The sequence below is a fragment of the Hippopotamus amphibius genome, chromosome 1 (assembly GCF_030028045.1).
Source record: "Hippopotamus amphibius kiboko isolate mHipAmp2 chromosome 1, mHipAmp2.hap2, whole genome shotgun sequence".
NCBI lineage: Eukaryota > Metazoa > Chordata > Mammalia > Artiodactyla > Hippopotamidae > Hippopotamus > Hippopotamus amphibius.
The window spans coordinates 102,193,985-102,213,229 of record NC_080186.1 but is presented as its reverse complement, the minus strand read 5'-3'; the positions used below and the strand labels follow the sequence as shown (position 1 = coordinate 102,213,229).

At 49.4% G+C, this 19,245-nt stretch overlaps 1 protein-coding gene across 3 annotated transcripts in view; it reads left to right on the top strand.

Annotated features, from left to right (window-relative positions):
- Nucleotides 1–19,245, top strand: part of IGSF3 (immunoglobulin superfamily member 3) — a 98,335-nt gene that overhangs the window by 62,696 nt on the left and 16,394 nt on the right. The window contains exons 5-8 of one of the 3 annotated variants that reach the window (XM_057720119.1): nt 2,773–3,162; nt 4,531–4,590; nt 7,293–7,694; nt 10,325–10,729. In XM_057720119.1, the coding sequence (XP_057576102.1) occupies nt 2,773–3,162; nt 4,531–4,590; nt 7,293–7,694; nt 10,325–10,729 (1,257 nt within the window). The remainder of the gene's footprint in view (nt 1–2,772; nt 3,163–4,530; nt 4,591–7,292; nt 7,695–10,324; nt 10,730–19,245) is intronic. The other 2 variants (XM_057720124.1, XM_057720134.1) reach the window with 2 other exon arrangements.

Here is a 19,245-nt window from a genome sequence, read left to right as displayed (position 1 = left end):
CGTTTGAAACCACTGCTGCAGACACGTGGAGGAGGGAATAGAGATTTTTAGGCAGAGAGTGACACAGACAGACCTGGGTTTTAGAAGGGGAGACCATGGCAGCCACCTGGTGTTGACTGCGCAGGGTGGGTCTGACGTCAGGAGACCGACCAGGTAGGGAAGGGCTAACAAGGCCAGGGCTAGGTCAGTGGCAGTGACCTCAGAGGAGGGGAGTGGGTGCTCGAGGCAACAGAATGGAGAGCACTGAGGAAGGAGGAATGGAGGCTGGGGCTCAGGGTGGTTCCTTGAACTGTGATAAGGAAGGATGCGGTCATGTGCCGAGTCCTGCTTGAAAGCCTCTGCTTCCCCTTTCGTGGTTCTCTTTGCTTTTGTTCTTGTAAATTTTGGTCAAGGAGTGCACCCTGCACGCAGACTCTCGTAGAGCCGCTCAGCCTGTGAAGCACCCCGCATGTCGCCAGACACGGAGCTCAGCTAGAGGTTGAACTTGGGAGTGATGAGGGCCTAGGAGCAGCCCGTGGGGTGACAATGCGAAGGGGCCCAGGAGAATTGCAGCAGTAAGAGGTGGTCAGGGGAGCCGGTCCCAGTGGCAGAGAGAGAAGCAGGGTGACCAGGCCAGCGGGAGGGGTGGTGTCATGGACCCAAGGGGGGAGAGCTGGTCCAGAGGCTAAAGTGCACTTGAGGAAAACCTTGGATTGTGATGGGGGGTGGGGGTGTCACTGGGGACACTTGCTGGGTTGGTGAAGTGCGCAGAAGGCCAGGAGCCACATTTCAGTGAGCTGAGGAGCGAGGGGGTATTGGAGAAAGCGTGAATCAATTTCTGGAGGTTTCATTGACTGGGTGTGAGAAGGGCAAACTGCTCTGCAGAAAGGAGGGTGGCTGAACCTCGTCTTCAGCCTGGGAATGTGAAGGCATCACCACGCCATGGGGGGATTCCCATGAGATCAGAAGACAGCCACAGCTGCAGCCAGCCTAGCTCTGAGGAAGCGGGAAGCCTGAGGTCTAGGGCACCTGTTTGCAGGTCTTCAGTGGCATTTCTGTGGAAGGGATGCTTTTTTTTTTAATTTTTAAATTTTTTTTTTAAATCCCCGACCTTGATGTGTAAATTACTATAATCTGCTTGACCACTAAGCCACTCTCTGGCAGATGACATGGGCTCCATCCCACGTGGGTGTATGCATCGAGGCAGAGGCTGGCAGAGTGAAACCCCTGTCTCTCAGGTTGGTCTTTGGGAAGGGAAGCTACTGTTACTTTAGAAGTGAGCCCCTGGAGTCGTTGAGTGTAATTTGCTTTGGGTAATAAAGGGAGAAGCTGATTCACTGGAGAAAAGGGGTATTTGGGGCAAGACCCTGGCTCATGTGGGAGGGGAGGAGATGGAGATGGAGAGCCTGAGGACCAGGTGGGTGCAAAGCCAAACTTGGGCTGGAGAAGAGGAATGTGGAAGCAGCGCTCCTGTGATTGCTGCTGCGTTTTTAGGGAAATAAGATTCTCGTCTGCTTGAAGAATGCATGGGATAGGGGATGAGAATGGGGCAAGGGGCTTAAAGATAGTGGTAAAGGCTTGGGAATGCCGGTGTGAGGAAGACAGTTGAGATTGGAGTTAATGGATCTACAAGGGATTCGAATTTCCCTTTAATGCCATCCTCCCTTCAATGTACTCTTTAGAGGAGCAGAGCTGGAACTGGGAGCAGAAGGACTTGGGCAGTAGTTACAGCTGCAGCCTCCCGCACTCAAGGCTCTGTGACACTGCTTTCCGGAAGAAAAGCTTCTCCAACCCTTCACTCCTTTGTCTTCTGCCACGGGTGCCTGTGAGATATGATCATTGTCTCATGGCATTGGCAGTCACCGTGCACCGGTACATGTTACGTGGTGTGTGGGACAGCTAGTGGCGATGAGCCCTTCTTTGATCCTCTGTCCCATGCCTGGTTCAACTCCCGGCTCTTTGAAGGGTGCTTGGGTTCATTGACCATTTCAGAGGTCATCTGGCTGTCAGTGGAAGTAGGTATTTTCTCACTCCATCTCTCTAGAGATTTGATCTGACGGGTGATAGATGAGTCAAAAGACATTAGTCTTCCTATGCAGTTTTGTTAGGGATTGTCTTACCTGTGTCTTATTTCCAGTATTCACATGTGGGCTGAGGACATCTTTCTCTCTCTTTCTCTCTCCAGCTAGATACGAGGGTGAGTCAAAAATTATCTGCATGCTGGCTGTAGAATATACAGAAGTTTTAATATAACTGGAGTGTGGATAATTTTTGACTCACCCTTGTAGGTAGGTAGGTAGATAGGTAGATAGATAGATAGAGATAGAATATTTATTAGGATTGGGGTCAACACCTGGGCCACTGGGTAATTTTTTCTCACAAGTCTCCACAGGGTGATGTCTACAATATCTACTGAAAATACTTGTAATCCTGATGCTTTAATGGAGTTCTGGGCGTATAGATCAAGGCGGGACCTTTGCAGTCTGCCGTGCAAGTGAAATTAGGAGTGACATTCCTCGCTGATTTTGGAGCCTAATCTAGGGCATTAGACGCTGCAGACAGAACCCTGTCATCTTGACTGGGATAACAAGCGCTTTAGATTCTCCGGGTCTGGCTACCTTTGAGTTCCCTCTGTGATACGCGAGAGTTTTTCTCTCAAGACAAGTGTGGAGGTGCCTTCCCAGCAGTCAGCTTGGTGAGAAGGCGTGGGTGATGGGAGTTTGCTGGTGCAGTTTGGAGAGCTAAGGCCCTCGGTCACGCAGGATGCATCCGTTTTGTTATCTGTCCTCTCAGACAAAGAGTTCAGCGTTCGGCTGGAGACGGAGAAGCGGCTGTACACGGTGGGCGAGCCCGTGGAGTTCAGATGCATCCTGGAGGCGCAGAACATTCCCGACCGTTACTTTGCCGTCTCCTGGGCCTTCAACAGCTCGCTCATTGCCAGCGTGGGGCCGAACGCCGTGCCAGTCCTCAACAGTGAGTTCACCCATCGGGAGGCCAGGGGCCAGCTCAAAGTGGCCAAGGAGAGCGACAGCATCTTTGTGCTGAAGATCTACCACCTCCGCCAGGAGGACAGCGGGAAATACAACTGTCGTGTGACAGAGAGAGAGAAAACAGTCACCGGGGAATTCATCGACAAGGAGAGCAAGCGTCCCAAGAACATCCCCATCATGGTCCTCCCCATCAGTAAGTGGAGGGGTGTGCCGCTTCCTTCCCCTCCTCCCGCTGGGCTGGTCCGGTCTCTAGCATCACCTGAGAGAGCTGTGGGCAGGGCAGGGCGGGGCGGGCTAGGCTCAGGCAGAGCTGGCAGGGAAAACTGGTCACGCCCTCTCCTTTCTCCAGCTCACCTGCCCACACTTAGCAACAACCGCCACCCCCTCCTGGTAGGCAGAGCGCCAGGTGTGTGTGTGCAGGCTGCAGGGGGCCTGGCAGATCCCAGCGCTCACGGCTCTGTGTACGCGCTAGCAGTGCCAGCTCAGCTTGGAGGCCAACCAGGAATGCGGGACAGCTGTTTGCTCCTGTGTGGGAATCAAGTCCCAGAAGAAGTGGGTGGAGGCCTGTCTTGAAATCTCACTTTCAGACGGTTGGTCTTTTATGGGAGGATTTTAAATCCTATAAAGTGCATTATGAAGAGAGATTTGCTCTCTGGGTTTTGGGGGGTATAGGGATTGGCATTTCCCTAAATGTCTCTCCTCTATTAGAATTGAGTTTTTGAAAGTCAGTGGATGGGACCTTTCACATCGTCCTGCAGCATAGGCTTTTAAAGCTTAGCTTATTTCCAAGGCTGCTTAGGCAGATTCCCTGCCTCCTCGTGGCTGGCGTTGTCTGAGTGGGTATCAGTCAGGACTGGGGGACTTGGGGGTTTGCTTTTATGTTGGGTTTGATTATACGTAGTATCAGGATGTTCTCATTAATACCTCATTTCTCTCATAGTTTTGTTTTTAGTAAAATGAGAAAGCTTAGAATGCCCTGATTTTAAACAAGATGGTGAAGTTTTTAAACTAACCTTTAACCTTTTCCTCCACTGCTCAAGCTGTTCTTTCTCTTAGCCCTGTAATGATTTCCTTTACATTTTAATTTACACTTTTACATTTTTAATATAGTTTCAAATGTGAAGGAAAAAAAAACAGACAACGGGGGTCTTGCCACTCTTTTCTTTTCTCACCAACAGGATGACTTTCTTTCATGCTTACTTTAAAAAAAAAAATTCTCTCTCTCACATACATCTTACTATCTTGAAATTCTTTTCTTTCTTAGACTTTTCCCCCTGCAGTGCCTAGCATGGTGCTTTGCATAGGATAGGTGCTTGCTGAATATTTGTAGGATGGAATTTAAGTGGATGCCCCCTCTCTCTAGTATTTTCCTGTCGGTCTGTGCTTGCCGTAACCACGGGCTCTCTACTTTAAAATCTGCAACTAATTCCTCGTTGTTCTGTAAGGATCCAGTGAAGGGCAGCCACGCTGTGTACTTCCCTATTTTTTGTACCAAGAGATTTCCCCATCCCCTTCCAAGAACTTGTTTGATGATCTGTGGCCTGCTATATTGCTTTTCCAGCAGATAACTGGGTAGTTAAAGTCCCCCAGCACCACCAGATCCTGCCCCAAGGCCACTTGGGTAAGTCTAACCAAAGAACAACAGTGATCACATCGGTAATGGTGATAATAAAAACTTGGATTTTAATGGCGCTTTTCCTCCCAAGAGCCCAAAGTGCTTCTGCGTATATCATCTCCTTCTCTGCTCCCACCCCTCCAGTCCCTGGAGAGGCCAGTATTCTGTCCATCCTATGAATGAAGAGGCCAGAGCAGCGTACTGGGAAGTGGCTGAGCCGGTTCCCGTAGTGGTCGAGCTTGCATCGCATTAGAAACATTTGCTTCTAACTCCAGATCCACTGCTCTGCGCTTAGCCTGTGCTCCCTCATCAGCCTCCTGATTTAAAATTTCGTTTGTGAACACGCACTTAGATTCTCATTAGGTCTGTCCTAGTTTTCATTTAATCCAGAAAGTTTTGCATTGTTGGCTGCCTTTTCTCAGGCCTGAGAAGCTGTAAATAGTCTTAATGGGCAGTCAGCACTGTATCTGTATTTGCCTTTGCCTGGGCTGCGGAATGGTTTTTCTTCTTGTAGTTCACATCTAACTGCATGGTTTCTCCAGGCATGCTAAAGCAACAGAGCCCCAGACAGCAGCCCTAATGACAAACAAGCCAGGGCTTATGACAGTAGAGGGTGAGAGTGATGCCCTGCAAGTTATTCTTCTGCTTAAGGCAAGCAAAGGGATTTTCTTTTCCACTGATGCTGAAGTTACCCTTCTTTGAATTGGTAACACTGGAAGTGAGTCATTAATGAGTCTTTAAAGATGAATGTTGTTATTATTAATGATGATGATGAAAAATAATTACCCTTCTAATACTCTCAGCATCATGACCCTAAGAAGTAGGACTATTGGTATCTTCATTTTGCACATAAGAAATGCAAGCTTGGGTAGGTTAAGTAAGAGCCCCAAGATTGCAGAGTTAGGGAGCAGTAGACCTGGGCCTGGAGCCTGGTCTGCCTGCCTCCAAATCCCTGTTTTTAGCCACTCATGCTGAAGATGTAGCTACTCAGGAGCCCCGTCATCTCCATGAATCATCTTGGTATGGCTCCTGGGAAAATTCCTATTCCCCACCCTGTCCGTCCAGACCTTTTTTCACATGAAACAAGCCAATCCAGAAGGGGTGGCAGATGTGTTCACCGTAGCAAGAGCTCCACACCCAGGCTCAGTGCTCATCTTTGCCTGTTTCTGCCTGTGGGGGAAGCACAGGGGAGAAAAGATTGATTCAAATGCATGGTCATGGGTATGCTTTTCCCCTCAGTACTTGGGTATGCCTCTTAATCTGGGATTTGATTTACTGATTGATTAAAAATTGTTGTATGTGTTTCATGTGGATGGTGCCCAGAAAACTGGAGCCAAATTAGTCTGGTTTTTTGCTTTTTAATATTTAAGGGCTTTTGGAGCTCTATAGATAATTATACCAAATAATCTGTGCATAATTAAGATGGATTAAAATATCCACACTCTTTTAAAAACAAAGAGTTAATGAGAATAGTAAAATTAATTATGATCATGGTGACCAATTTTTGAAAACCTGTGTATTAGGGTAGTTATAGACATTGTCTCATTCACTTTTTAATCTTTAAAAAACTGTATGGTGTAAGTAACACTCTCCCTATCTCATAGAAGAAGGCATGTAGAGCTTTAAATAATTCCATTGAGGGAGTTCATATAGCTAAGTGAGTAGCAGAGGAATAAAGGAGAGAGGAATCCTTATCCCAGAGTTTGATTGGCAGAAAGTCAAGGTCAAGAGCAGCAGAACCCCAGGGCTGAAGGTGGATAGCAGCGGAAAGGTGAGCCACCAGCTTTGGCCTATTCCTCTGTGTTAATGGAAGTATGAAAGCTTACTCCCCGCGCACTCTGTGAAACGAGGCCATCTGTGCTCCATTGTTGCCCACACCCAAGCAAGCACACGTTGTCCTCCAAATGCTTCCTGTCACTTTTTTTTTTTCTACTTCCTAATATTGCCTCGAAGGACTCAAATGGCATGCGTGGATGTTCAGCTTTTATTTGACTGCTGTAGCCCTAAATGATGGGAAGATTAGGTGAAGCAGAATTTCCACATTATTCACCTTTCTGAAAATCCAAGTCAAAGATTCTCGAGCCCTGCTGAACCATGACAGTCATCCCTCAGACTCCAAGGGGCATGGGTGCCAGGACCGCCCCCGATCTGCGGATGCGCAAGTCCCTTGTATAAAATGGCATTGGATTTGCACATAACCTACACACATCATCTCTAGATTACTTATACCTAATCCAATGTAAATGCTATGTAAAGAGTTGCCAGTGCACAGCAAATTCAAGTTTTGCTTTTTGGAATTTTTTTTTTTTTGGAATATTTTCTATCCATGGTTGGTTGAATCCATGGATGTAGAACCAGTAGATATGGAGGGCTCGCTGTACCTGATGAATTGTTTTATGCCTTAAGGATCATGTCTTTGTGTTGTATTTCTTAGGTTCTGATTCAGTCTCAGGTCTTAGACGCTCATTATCCCACACATTATCTTTGCACCCAATAAAGGGCCTCCTAGGTTATCAGATCTAAAATCACAAGGAGCAAAGCCCAGAACCAGCCAGGGCTTGCAGCAGCAAGCGTCAGAGTGCTTGCATCCTCCAGGGTCCCCTGTACCTGAATAGAGTGACATTTGTACCCCTCCTCCTTTGACGTCAGTGGGGAGGGCACCTTGGAGCCCAGAAAGCCCCAGTGTGGCACTCTCTCCTTCTCCCCAGAGAGCAGCATCTCGGTGGAGGTGGCCAGCAATGCCAGCGTCGTTCTGGAGGGTGAGACTCTGCACCTCTCCTGCAGCATCCGCACGGCGGGCCGGCCGCTGGGCCGCTTCTCCGTCATCTGGCAGCTGGTGGACAGGCAGAACCGCCGCAGCAACATCATGTGGCTGGACCGGGACGGCACCGTGCAGCCTGGCGCATCCTACTGGGAGCGCAGCAGCTTCGGGGGCGTCCAGATGGAGCAGGTGCAGCCCAACTCCTTCAGCCTGGGCATCTTCAACAGCAGGAAGGAGGACGAGGGCCAGTACGAATGCCACGTGACTGAATGGGTGCGGGCAGTGGACGGCGAGTGGCAGGTCGTGGGGGAGCGCCGGGCCAGCACCCTCGTCTCCATCACGGCTCTCGGTAAGTAAGCTGGGCAGTCTTTTGGTGGGACCGTTGGGGAGATGCTCCCACGTCAAGACCCTTGTCAGAAACAGACGGCACCTCTCAAAGGGTTTGATTGAAGAACATATATACGGAAGTGTGAGTAGGGTTCAAGGAACCAACAGTGGTCCACGGTGGTAGGCCCTGGGGATGGGCGACAGCTGGGTGCTGTTACTGTTCCTGGATCTGGGGTGGTAGGAATGAAATTGTAAGGATTCTGGCCAGGGGAGTGATGGCCCCAGGTAGAGGAATATATTCCACTGCCAAAATTAACCTGGAAGAGTGGGAGCGAATCCTCTCCCTCCTGTACCCCAGGACCTCATGTCCAAGGGCTTAACCCCCCTGAAAATTCAGAGCAGGGCAGAGAAGGGAAGAAAATCACCCTTCCCCATTTATTTAGCACTTACTACCCTTCCTAGCTGAGTATAAGCACTTAAGCTTAATTGTCCCTTGGAATCCTCACCTAGCCTACAGGTAGACACTGATTTTACGAGGAGACTAGTGAGACAGGTTGGCTAATTTGCCCAAGGCTATAGCTTTTAAATGACAGACCCACAATCTGAACCCAGGAAACCAACAATCTGTCTTAATTTTTTTTTCAAAGCCTGTGTTTTTATCTTTTCCTCTTTAAGGCTCTTCCTAAAGAAAGCCATTTCCTGATTAGCATGAAATTAAAAGATACCTTGAGATTTGCTAAAACCAAAGAATATTAAATTTGCTTCTCATGGGGTAAAGAGGCTTCTATCAACATTTATCTGCCTAATAGAATCAGGATATTACATTTTAAAAGACCAGTCTGCTACTTTGTTGGGAAGGTAACTTGTCATGTTAGGTGTTTCTGTTTGTTGAGAGGCTATGACATCAGTTATCCTCAGCGACTTTGCATCCCACCCCTGGGACCATGCTGCCCCCTTCCTGATAGGTAGGGCTGGAAATGCTTTGGACACACCCCAGTAAAGATGGCAGCATCAAGTGGTTTTGCCCTCGTCAAAGTCCTTTATCATCACTTGCCCCAGATTAGAATTTCTTTTACTTTCTGAAAGCTTAATCCCAAAGGTTGACCTGCTTTCTGCACTCATCATGCAGCTCAGATTTCTGTCTCTGGAAATCTCATCCAGTGGTGGAGTTTCCTGGTCAGCTCAATCCTTTGTATCTGCTCAGCACCCTCTGTGGCTGTGTGGAAATTGGACCTGAGAGGAAAGTCCTGGGTGTCCAGCAGAGGGAGTCTTTCTCATCCTGTGAGGCTAGGAATGTGTGAGGGGTGGTTAGAGTTAGAAGTAACTTCACAGCATCAGGTTGTCCTCTGAATTTTTTCATATTCACCATATGTCTGTGGTTCCCAGAGCCAGGGCTTACCAAAGGGGCTCTGGCCTGGCTCTGCCAAAGATTCATTTTGTGCCTTGTCTGTTACCTGTGGAGTTTAAATTACTTTCCTTTATGTCTTTTTTTTTTTTAAACAAACTACATATTTAACAAAATACAGTGTATACTGTGTGCCAGGTATGGTTCCAAGTATTTTACAAATGCTAATTCACCTAATCTTCACAAAGACCCATTTTACAGGTGGGGAAATAGAGGCAGAGAGAAGTTAAGTGTCAACATCACACAGCTAGAAAGTGTCAGGCGCCAGGGTCTGTGCCTTTAACCACTGCTTTATGCTTCTCAGGACTGAAGCAACCTAATCAGCGACACACGTTTATAGCCTGACTGCCGTTTACCTGCAGCTTGATAGTAGGCAATTTATTTACCCTCTCTGGGCCTGTTTCCTCATCTGTAAGAAAGGGGTGGTGGATTCAGTGAAATGTAGTGAAAGTAGAGCATGGCACATAGATTAGTCCTCAGGAAACACTGGCTACTCTCAGTTTTATGATCGTAACCAATGTGCTGACAATTAGTCTATTTCAAGGCTGAAGTGACTCTGATCACGCCTCCTGAGGAGTCACTGCTGGGGATGAGTGATGCTGGGATATGGAGAGACTGACCTGTAGGGCCCCACCTCACCCTGGGTCCCACTTGCTGGAGATGAATGCCTGCTGCTGTGGGCTCCTCACTGCCTCTTTTCCCTGGATTCCATGAGGAGGTGAAAGAGGGACTAGAGAGCAAGCCCATGCTGCCCAGCCCGGGGTGCACGGGCACCTGCTCCTCCTGCCTCCCCCTGCTCCAACACCGTGGCACTGGTGGGCCGGCACAGCAGCCATCGAGGGTGGGAGCAGGGGTGCATCCACCTGAGTGTGATGAAGGAAATTGGCACTGGGGCTCTTTTCTCCTGTTTCAGTGCATGATCCCAAGATATCTAGGGATGGTCCTGCCTACACGTACTCAGTCCCTGTGAGTGGGACTGATGCAGTGCAAATCCACGTGAGGGTTTCATTGGGAAGGGTTTGCTAGTGCTGCTTAAGGAGAATTGCCTCTTTCCATGGGGTCCTGCGAACTGCTGGGTTTGTGTGTCAACACACTAGCAAAAGTAATACTGCCCGGGCATTACAAGAGACCGCTGTGTGAGCCTTTGCTCTCTTCTGCTAGCTTTTGCCGGGAGCCCTGTCACTGCGTCACACTGCCCTGAGAAAACCAAGTGACTCCTGGCCTGAGTCTCTCTGCTCTCTCTCCAGAAACGGGCTTCGCGGTCACTGCCATCTCCCGCACGCCAGGTGTGACCTACAGTGACTCCTTTGACCTGCAGTGCATCATCAAACCCCATTACCCCGCCCGGGTCCCCGTGTCAGTGACGTGGCGGTTCCAGCCGGTGGGCACCGTCGAGTTCCACGACCTGGTGACCTTCACCCGGGATGGAGGAGTGCAGTGGGGGGACAGGTCCTCCAGCTTCCGGACTCGAACGGCCATCGAGAAGGCTGAGTCCAGCAACAACGTCCGGCTGAGCATCAGCCGGGCCAGCGACACGGAGGCGGGCAAGTACCAGTGTGTGGCGGAGCTGTGGCGGAGGAACTACGACAACAGCTGGACGCGGCTGGCTGAGCGGACATCCAACCTGCTGGAGATCAGGGTGCTGCAGCCAGGTGAGGGTCCCGGGCTCCTGTGTGCCGGCTCCGGCTGATGCGACACGTGGGGAGGCGGGAAGTGTCGCACGCCGAGCCCTCCGCCTCGCTGCTCTTATTTCCCAACTTTCTAGTTTGAGAAATTTCAGATGTGAAGGAAGTGGTGAGATACGTATTCCATTTTCATGATGACCAGTTGTTATCTTACCACGTTTGTTTCTCCCTCTGTGTGTACGTTTTTGGACCATTTGAAGGTGAGTTGCCAGTGTCAAAACACGTCCTCCTCCGTGCTTCAGTGTGTATCTCTGACGATCAGGACTTTGTCCCAACCGACCACACAGCATTATCAGACTCTGGGAATTTAACATGGTTAGAGGATGGTACTAGCATTTCCCCAGTTGTCCCAAAAATGCCCCTTATAGTGGTTTTTTTTTTCCAAACCAAGATCCAGTCAGATGTCACACATCGTTAGACTCCTTTAATCCAGAACAGTTCCCTAGCCATGTGTGTGGGTGTGCATGCACACATGTGCACGCATGTATGTGTCTGTGGGAAGACGCTGATATTTGTGAAGTGTGCAGGCCAACCTGACTGTTTTGCAGAAAGCTCCGTCTCTTAATGTCATCTCCTATAATCCTTGCAGTAATGATGTGAACAGGTACCATTGTCCCCTGTTTGCAGACAAGGAACATTGGAGGAGAAGGGGGAATTAACAGGTCCTTACTGAGTGTTTGCTTTGTGCTAGGTGTTTAGGGTTGGTTATCTTATGAGAATTGCACAACAGCCACAGGAAAGATTAACTGACAGCCCAGAGTCACGTAGCCAGTGGATGGAGCCAAGGTTTGAATCCTTGTCCGTCTTTCCCCCCACACTGTTTCCTTGACCCAGACCCTGTCCTTGTGCCCTGGATTTGAGTCCACGAGAGCACCCCTCTCCCGGGCAGGCGGAGTATCTCTCACAGCAGGTGATAAGGACACACTCGCTCGGGGAGCCTTAGTCAGGGGGCATTCTGCAAACACTCACCTTCATCAGGCCCTTCTCCTAACATGGGGAAGAGTGTAAGTTCCTGCTGCTCTTACGGTTTCCTTCATGTCTGTACCCGTCTCCAGTTAGGGTGCAAGCAGATGGAGGGTGGAGCCCGACCCTGGCCCCTGCTTCTCTCCGTTGCCCTGGCCCGGAGCAGGAGAGCGCAGGCACCCATGCAACGAAGCTGGGGCTGGGGGCTGGACGGGAGGTGACTTTGCAAAGGCTTTTTTCTGACTTTCTGCCCCACCCACTTTGCAAAGATGGTTTGCACACCTCGCAAGGATTTTTCTGCCTGCTCAGAGTCATGGTGTGTGCCCAACCCAGCCTGCTCCACCACCGCAGATGGTCACAAGGCTTGTTATTTTCAGCAGCGTGAGGTTACATAATGGCAGTGTCCGGGCTCATCCTTGCCTCTTCTAACCCTATAGCAGAGTCCTGTATTGAACCAGTTTGGAACAAGCGAATTGTATAAATGATGGGATGGTTCCTTGGCCAATTAAAGCCTAAACTTGGACAACAAGATGCCAGGGAAGAGGCTGTTCTGCTGAAGTGGATTCTCAGGTTAATGGAAGGTTAAGCAGAGACCCCATCTTGTGTGAACACTTGTTGTGGAAAATGCCGAGGGACCCGCTTGCGTGCCTCGCACACAAGAGGGTGAGTAATCGCACCCTCTGTGGTCTCCACTGGCATCACGGTCGGGCTGTGAGCCGCCTCGGTGCCTGTCACATGGTTCCAGCTGCAGAAGTAGAGGAAGTGCGGACCCCAGGACCTTTCCTGGCCTTGCCTTTTTGAATAAATCCCTAATATTTGGCTGTTTGTCTCACTGAATAGAATCTAAGACTGGAGTGCCTAAGGGAAGAAAAAGAAATGAGTTCATTGAAGGTTCTAGTTATTTAGATTCGGATTAATTCATGGTGCTGCTAAAGGGGAAAAGGGACAAAAATGTATTAAATACCTCTTGGGTGCCAGACTCTGTGCTTAGTACCTCTGTTTTCTTTCTTTCCTTTTTTTTAAACAACTTTTATTGAGATACAGTTAACATACAATAAACTGCATATATTTAGAGTGTACAATTTGGTATCCGTCTCCCAATTCATTCCCCCCCAACCTTCCCTGCTTTCCCCACTTGGTGTCCATATGTCTGTTCTCTACATCTGTGTCTCTATTTCTGTCTTGCAAACTGGTTGATTTGTACCATTTTTCTGTATTCCACATATATGTGTTAATATATGATATTTGTTTTTCTCTTTCTAACTCACTTCACTCTGTATGACCATCTCTAGGTCCATCCGTGTCTCTACAAATGTCCCATTTTCATTCCTTTTTACAGCTGAGTAATATTCCATTGTACATATGTACCACATCTTTTTTATCCATTCATCTGTTGATGGACATTTAGGTTGCTTTCATGTCCTGGCTATTGTAAATAGTGCTGCAGTGAACATTGGAGTGCATGTGTCTTTTTGAATTATGGTGTTCTCTGGGTATATGCCCAGCAGTGGGATTGCTGGGTCATATGGTAACTCTATTTTTAGTTTTCCAAGGAACTACCATACTGTTCTCCATAGTGGCTGTATCAATTTACATTCCCACCAACAGTGCAAGAGCGTTCCCTTTTCTCCACACCCTCTCCAGCATTTACTGTTTGTAGATTTTCTGATGATGCCCATTCTAACCGGTGTGAGGTGATACCTCATTGTAGTTTTTATTTGCATTTCTCTAATAATTAGTGACGTTGAGCAGCTTTTCATGTGCCTCTTGGCCATCTGTATGTCTTCTTTGGAGAAATGCCTATTTAGGTTTTCTGCCCATTTTTTGATTGGGTTGTTTGTTTTTTTGATATCAAGCTGGATGAACTGTTTATATATTTTGGAGATTAATCCTTTGTCTGTTGATTCGTTTGCAAATATTTTCTCCCATTCTGAGGGCTGTCTTTTCGTCTTGCTTATAGTTTCCTTTGCTGTGCAGAAGCTTTGCAGTTTCATTAGGTCCCACTTATTTATTTTTGTTTTTATTTCCATTACTCTAGGGGGTGGATCAAAAAAAATCTTGCTGTGATTTATGTCGAAGAGTGTTCTTCCTCTGTTTTCCTCTAGGAGTTTTAATGTCTAGCCTTACATTTAGGTCTTAATCCATTTTGAGTTTATTTTTGTGTATGGTGTTAAGGAGTGTTCTAATTTCATTCTTCTGTTTTCTTTTTAAACTCATCCAACGATGAAATAATATAGATGTTTTTATGCCCATTTTGCTAATGAGGAAATGCAGACTCCTAGTGTTTAGGAGCCTCGATGGAGGCAAACCAGCTCGTCAAATGGAAAACAGATTGGAGCGAGATCGGAGCCTAGGTTGCTCTGATGTCCATATGTCTCCATTTTCCGTCACATCACTTTATTGCCCCCTGGAGAGTTAGGGGGCCCAGGATCTGCTCTGAGGACTGTCTTCTTGTCTCACGTGGCTTACACTGAGTCGGTCTGTGATGTCCCTGTGAAGTGAGAACGAGCCGTGGCTGGCATGGGAGATGGGAGCCAGTTCGAGCACCAGGGTGCTTGGCCTCTACTCAGAGGTGCACGTAATGCACTTGGCTGGCCCTCTGGGGGCCGCAGAGAGTAAGGTGGGCGCTGAGGCTGCGAGCACGCAGCTCCTGGGAGGGGCTGCGGCACCAGGGAGAGTGCATCCCCCTTAAGTGTTACGATCTCTCCTTATTAAATATTTATGCATTTAGCACTTAATATTTTCCAAAAGGCTTCGTGTTCATTTTTACTCTTTCCCCCGCACACCCTGATTGGTACTGGTGCTTTTATTTGGGGGAAGTAGAAGTGGAAAAATACCAGAGGGCTGACCGTGTGCCGGAGAGTATACTGGACACTTGGTGCACATGACCTCAGTCCCCTTCGCTGCAGCCCTGGGAAGGAGGTACTGCTTTCCCATTTTATAAATGGAGTAACCGAGGCTCAGAGAGGTGGGGACTTGCTGGAGTCAAGAAATAGAGAGTGAGAAGTGGGGATGTGAACCGAGGTATGAACTTTATTAAAAAGCAATTGGGGTGGATGAAAGGGAGACTTTGGCCTTTAGTAAGGCCATATAATCAAAAATTATTCTTTCCAGGACTTCCCTGGTGGTCCAGTGGTTAAGACTCCACACTTCCATTGCAAGGGGCACGGGTTCGATCCCTGGTTGGGGAGCTAAGATCCTGCCTGCTGCACGGTGCAGCCAAAAAAAGAAAGAAAAAAAAAAAAGGAAGAAATTATCCTTTCTGCGTTCAGTTAATAGTCTCATTTACAGAAGCAGCTTCCCTTTGTAGAGTGCTGTGCGGAGGCGTCTCAGCGCTGGTGGCGGCAGAGGTAACAACAGCAACGGCAGCAGCTAATCTTTATCGAGCGTCTTCTCTAGTGTGCCCATCACCACCCTGAATGCTTTATATGCAGTAACTTTCCTGGCTCTGAACCCATGCAGTGCCATGAGGGGGTGCTAGTTTCACCCGTTTCATAGGTGATGACATTGACACAGAGGATAAATTATCCAGTGATTTGTAATAAGTGGCAGGGGCAATGTTCAAGTCCAGACAGGCAGTCTGGCTCCAGAGTCCAGGCTCTTAATTTTTATTTTATTATGGTTGCTTTTCTTTCCCCCTTAGGAATTCTCTTTGGTACCATATACTTTGATTTAATCCTCCCTCTCTCTGATTTATCATCCCTGAGCCCCTTTAGCAAATACTTAAATGTGTTTTTTTTAAGTTGGGGTCACAATGTGCCTGTAGAGGTTCCTCAGGACACAGTTTGCTAATGGTGTAGGAGTTTAAGTTGTGTCTCTGTTTCTTCTAACTTCTGCCACCAGATGGCTCTAAGGCTTGGGGACATCGGAGCTCAGCCCAGTGCTGGCTTCTCTTCTTTCTCCTCTCCTTCCATATCTTGCCTCTCAAAGCGTGGACTCTTTTCCCTGCTCTGGTGTTTTCCATAGGAACATCATGGCCCCGCCCCCTGCTCTTTTAGCAGATTTTGTCGAATATTCTTATTCCAAGAGCATGAAGTAGAAACCCAGGGACTATTTGCTCTCTCATGCCAGTTCATTTTTCACCCCTACGCAGCTGATGTCATCAGCTCCCAAGAAGGCTGTGTGGTCTGTGCCCCAGACCAGTCCTTGCCAGAGCCACCTGCTGACCTGACCACATCACGTGTATTTGTTTCTTTAAAATCTCTGGCCGGATGGCCTGATGAACGTGTTGTGGATCTATTATTGACCATTCTAGACTTCCTGTTCCAAATGCACATCCCTAAGGTAATCTTGAAGGAATGCCAGCCCTCCTGTTTTGTTGTTGATATAGCTTAGCCTTACTACCGTTGATGACAGCGTGTGACCCCACAAGGGGCATTTAGGCAAGCCTTTAAGCCAGTTCAACATATTCGATTCTTAGCTCTTAATCAATTCTTTTCTTTTTTAATGTTGAAGCATTGCTTTGCTTCCTTCTGATTTGCTTTAGCACCCGAAACACCCTCCAATTACATCTCCCTAAATATACAGAAGCAATAAGGGAAATGTCAGCACTCGCTTTCTAAATATTTACAACCATATCTTGGTCTGGCTATTAAATATTGCACATGAAAATTGACAAAGCAATAAACAAGCTTGCAGGAGGACAGCCTCCAATGTAGAAAGCCGACTTGTCGGTGGGTGTATTCTGCTGGGATTTTACTGATGGGCAGTCAGGATGAATATTTAATACCCTCTGGATGCTGCCAAATCCGTTTTCTCCAGTTTCTTACTGCTGACCTGGCAGATTGGCAAAGCTGAGGGCTTTTTCTTTGACTTCCATGAGTCCGCGGCTTGTGACAGTGGCTCTCCTTGTCACAGTCTAGTAGGTGACAGGCTGCCCTGTCCTTCAGAGGGATTTGGCCCCTCCTTTCTTACAGGAGAACCTGGGGTTCTCCTTCCATCCTGCGTGCATGTGGCTTCTGCCTACTGGGTATTCAAAGATAGAGTGAGCGTGAGAGCAAGAGCCCTAGAGGAGTGCCCAGCCCTCCCCCCGCGCCTCAGGCCTCGTTGTCATGGTGACACCAGGTGCACCTGTTTGGAGTCCATGAGCAAGGGCCACTGCTCTGTCTGCAGACAGGTAAGGCAGACAGGGCCTGTCTGGGTTACTCTTAATTAGCTGTTTCCGCCTCCTAACTTTTGCGGCTTTCTCCTTGCTTCTCCCTCCCAATGCCTCCTGCAAGCATGGCTGAGCACCTGCTGGGTGCCAGTTTCCAAGGTGGGTGGCTGCAGCAATGGGTGTGTCACAGCTCCTGCCCCTCAGGCTGTCCGGAGGCCAGTCCAGGGTATGGGCCACAGGCCTGAGCAGGGAATCGGTTTGCATGGGGTGGGGGGCAGGAAGGAGCAGTGGGACATTCAGGCTCAGTGTGAAGAAAGAACATCACGAGGGAGGCAGCAGCGGGCTTGTTTTGAGATGACTGCGGCGTGGGATTGGGGGGAGGTTGGTCCCCGCATGGGTTGGCAAGCGCCAGGGGAGCCCCGCTTCTGCACGGCGGCATGGAGGGCCCCCGCTCCTGAAGGTCAGAAGCAAGGACAGACCGGACAGCCTGGGTGTGAATCCTGGCTCTGCCGCCTACTGGCCGTGTGACCTTGGGTAAGTGTGTTTATAGAATTGGGGATGATGATATTTATCACATAGGTCTGGGGAGGACCAGATAGTTCATATTTATAAAGGGCTTAGAATAGTGCTCCGCACATAGAGAGGATTGCGTACGTGTGTGAAGTGAGAATATTCTAAGCTGAGCAGTTAGGACTTGAGATCACACAGACTATGTTCTCCCTTTTTTATCCCAATTTGTAGTAGTCCCTTTACGACTCTTCAATAAATACGTAGACCATATGACATTCCTACTCACGCAGTCTTTAAAAATTGTTAAAATGCCGTAATTGTGGCGGAAAAGGAGAACGTTTTTGAGAAGCAGTTTGTAATACAATAGTGAGTCCTTACATGCCAGGGCTCAGGGGCGGCTCCTGTGGGAGGCCCAGTGCCTCGGTGCTGCGGCCGCTGGGCAGAGGCCCCGCTACCCCGCGCCTGCAGCTCCGCCCGCGTGGGTCAGCCCCGCCAGCCCGAGCAGCGCCGCTGTCTGGACCGGTTTCCAAGATGCGGAGCAACGCTTGCGACAGTGCTGAACGAAGCAGAGGAACCCCCTCCCTTGATTTCCCTGGCATATGTTTCAACTGTGCAAAAAAACGAGAAGTCGTGTGTCGATAATAAAATTGGAAAGTAGGTTCTAGGTGCAGAGACGGAGTTCACTTCTGTGAATGCCATTTGAGAGTCACGTGGGACGCAAGGCAGAGAGCTGCGGCACGGAGTCATCCCAGGTTGGGTTTGCGTTATCGCTGGCTCTAGTCCTGTACATACCTCCCCCTCCCCACCCCCAGCCCCGCCGCTGTCCGTGGTGTCCCTGGGGACGTGGCTGCCCCGTTGAGAACTGCTCTGTGGGAAGCCGAAGGCAGGCTCCAAGCTGGGAGCAGCGAGCTCCTGCCTGCAGCCCAGGAAGCTCTCCCTGGTGGGGCTGAGGCCGGAGGCAGGAAGACTGAAAGCGTGAGGTCTGAGAAAGAGATGATTAGGGGCTCAAATAGGGCAGGAGCACGGGGAGGGGGAACGGGGGGCTAAGGGCGGTGTGACGGCTGTAGGGTCTCCAAGGTGTCGTAACTGCTCGGCTGGCGGGTGCCTTTGCCCCTCCTTCTCTGAAGACAGATGCGACACACGAATGCGTGTACGGGTACACACACACGCTCTTCCCCCAGAGTCCTTCCTTCATTCTCTCACAGTCTGTTGGCTGCCTTGCGTCCCTCGATTTGAAAAATCTCTGCTGTCCAGCCTCTGGCCCCCTCTGCTGCTAACACGACTGATTACGGTCACGGGTCTGTAATAAAGAGCAGAGTTTCGCTTCTCTCCCTCTGCTCCCTCACTGCCCGTATGCTATCCTCTGGCTGCTGCTCGCACCGCTGCACAGAAACTGCGATCTCCAGAGTTACCTCCGGCCACGTCACTGCCACACCTGCGGCTTCTCAGACTTAGCGCACCAGGATCACCTGGAGGGCCCATGCACCCGCAGGTCGCTGGGCCCCGCCCACGGCGTTTGTGAGTCCCTGTCTCCGCCTGCTGAGGCTGCAGGTCCACCGGTGATCAGAGGCCTCAGGAGGAAACTCTCGAGATACAGGAGGAAAGGGCCCTTCCCTCCAGCAGGGTGCAGCCCAGCTCCGGGAGCCGTGAGGTGTCTGGGAAGGCAGCTGCCGGCTGCGCTGGAGTCTGCACTCTCAGGTGGAGCGCTGGAAGGTGGGGCCTGGCCCACAGCCTCTCACCCTTCTCCCTGCCTCTTCCTCCTGCTGACTCACTGTTGGGGATGAACCAAGTCCTCAGCATCTTTTCTTTCAGCTTTGTGTTTATGGCCTGAGTCCGTTCACTCACACAGCCAAGTCCAAGGTTTCTCAGGCTTTCAGGGGCATTTGAGTCACTTGGGGATCTTGTTGAAAGGCAG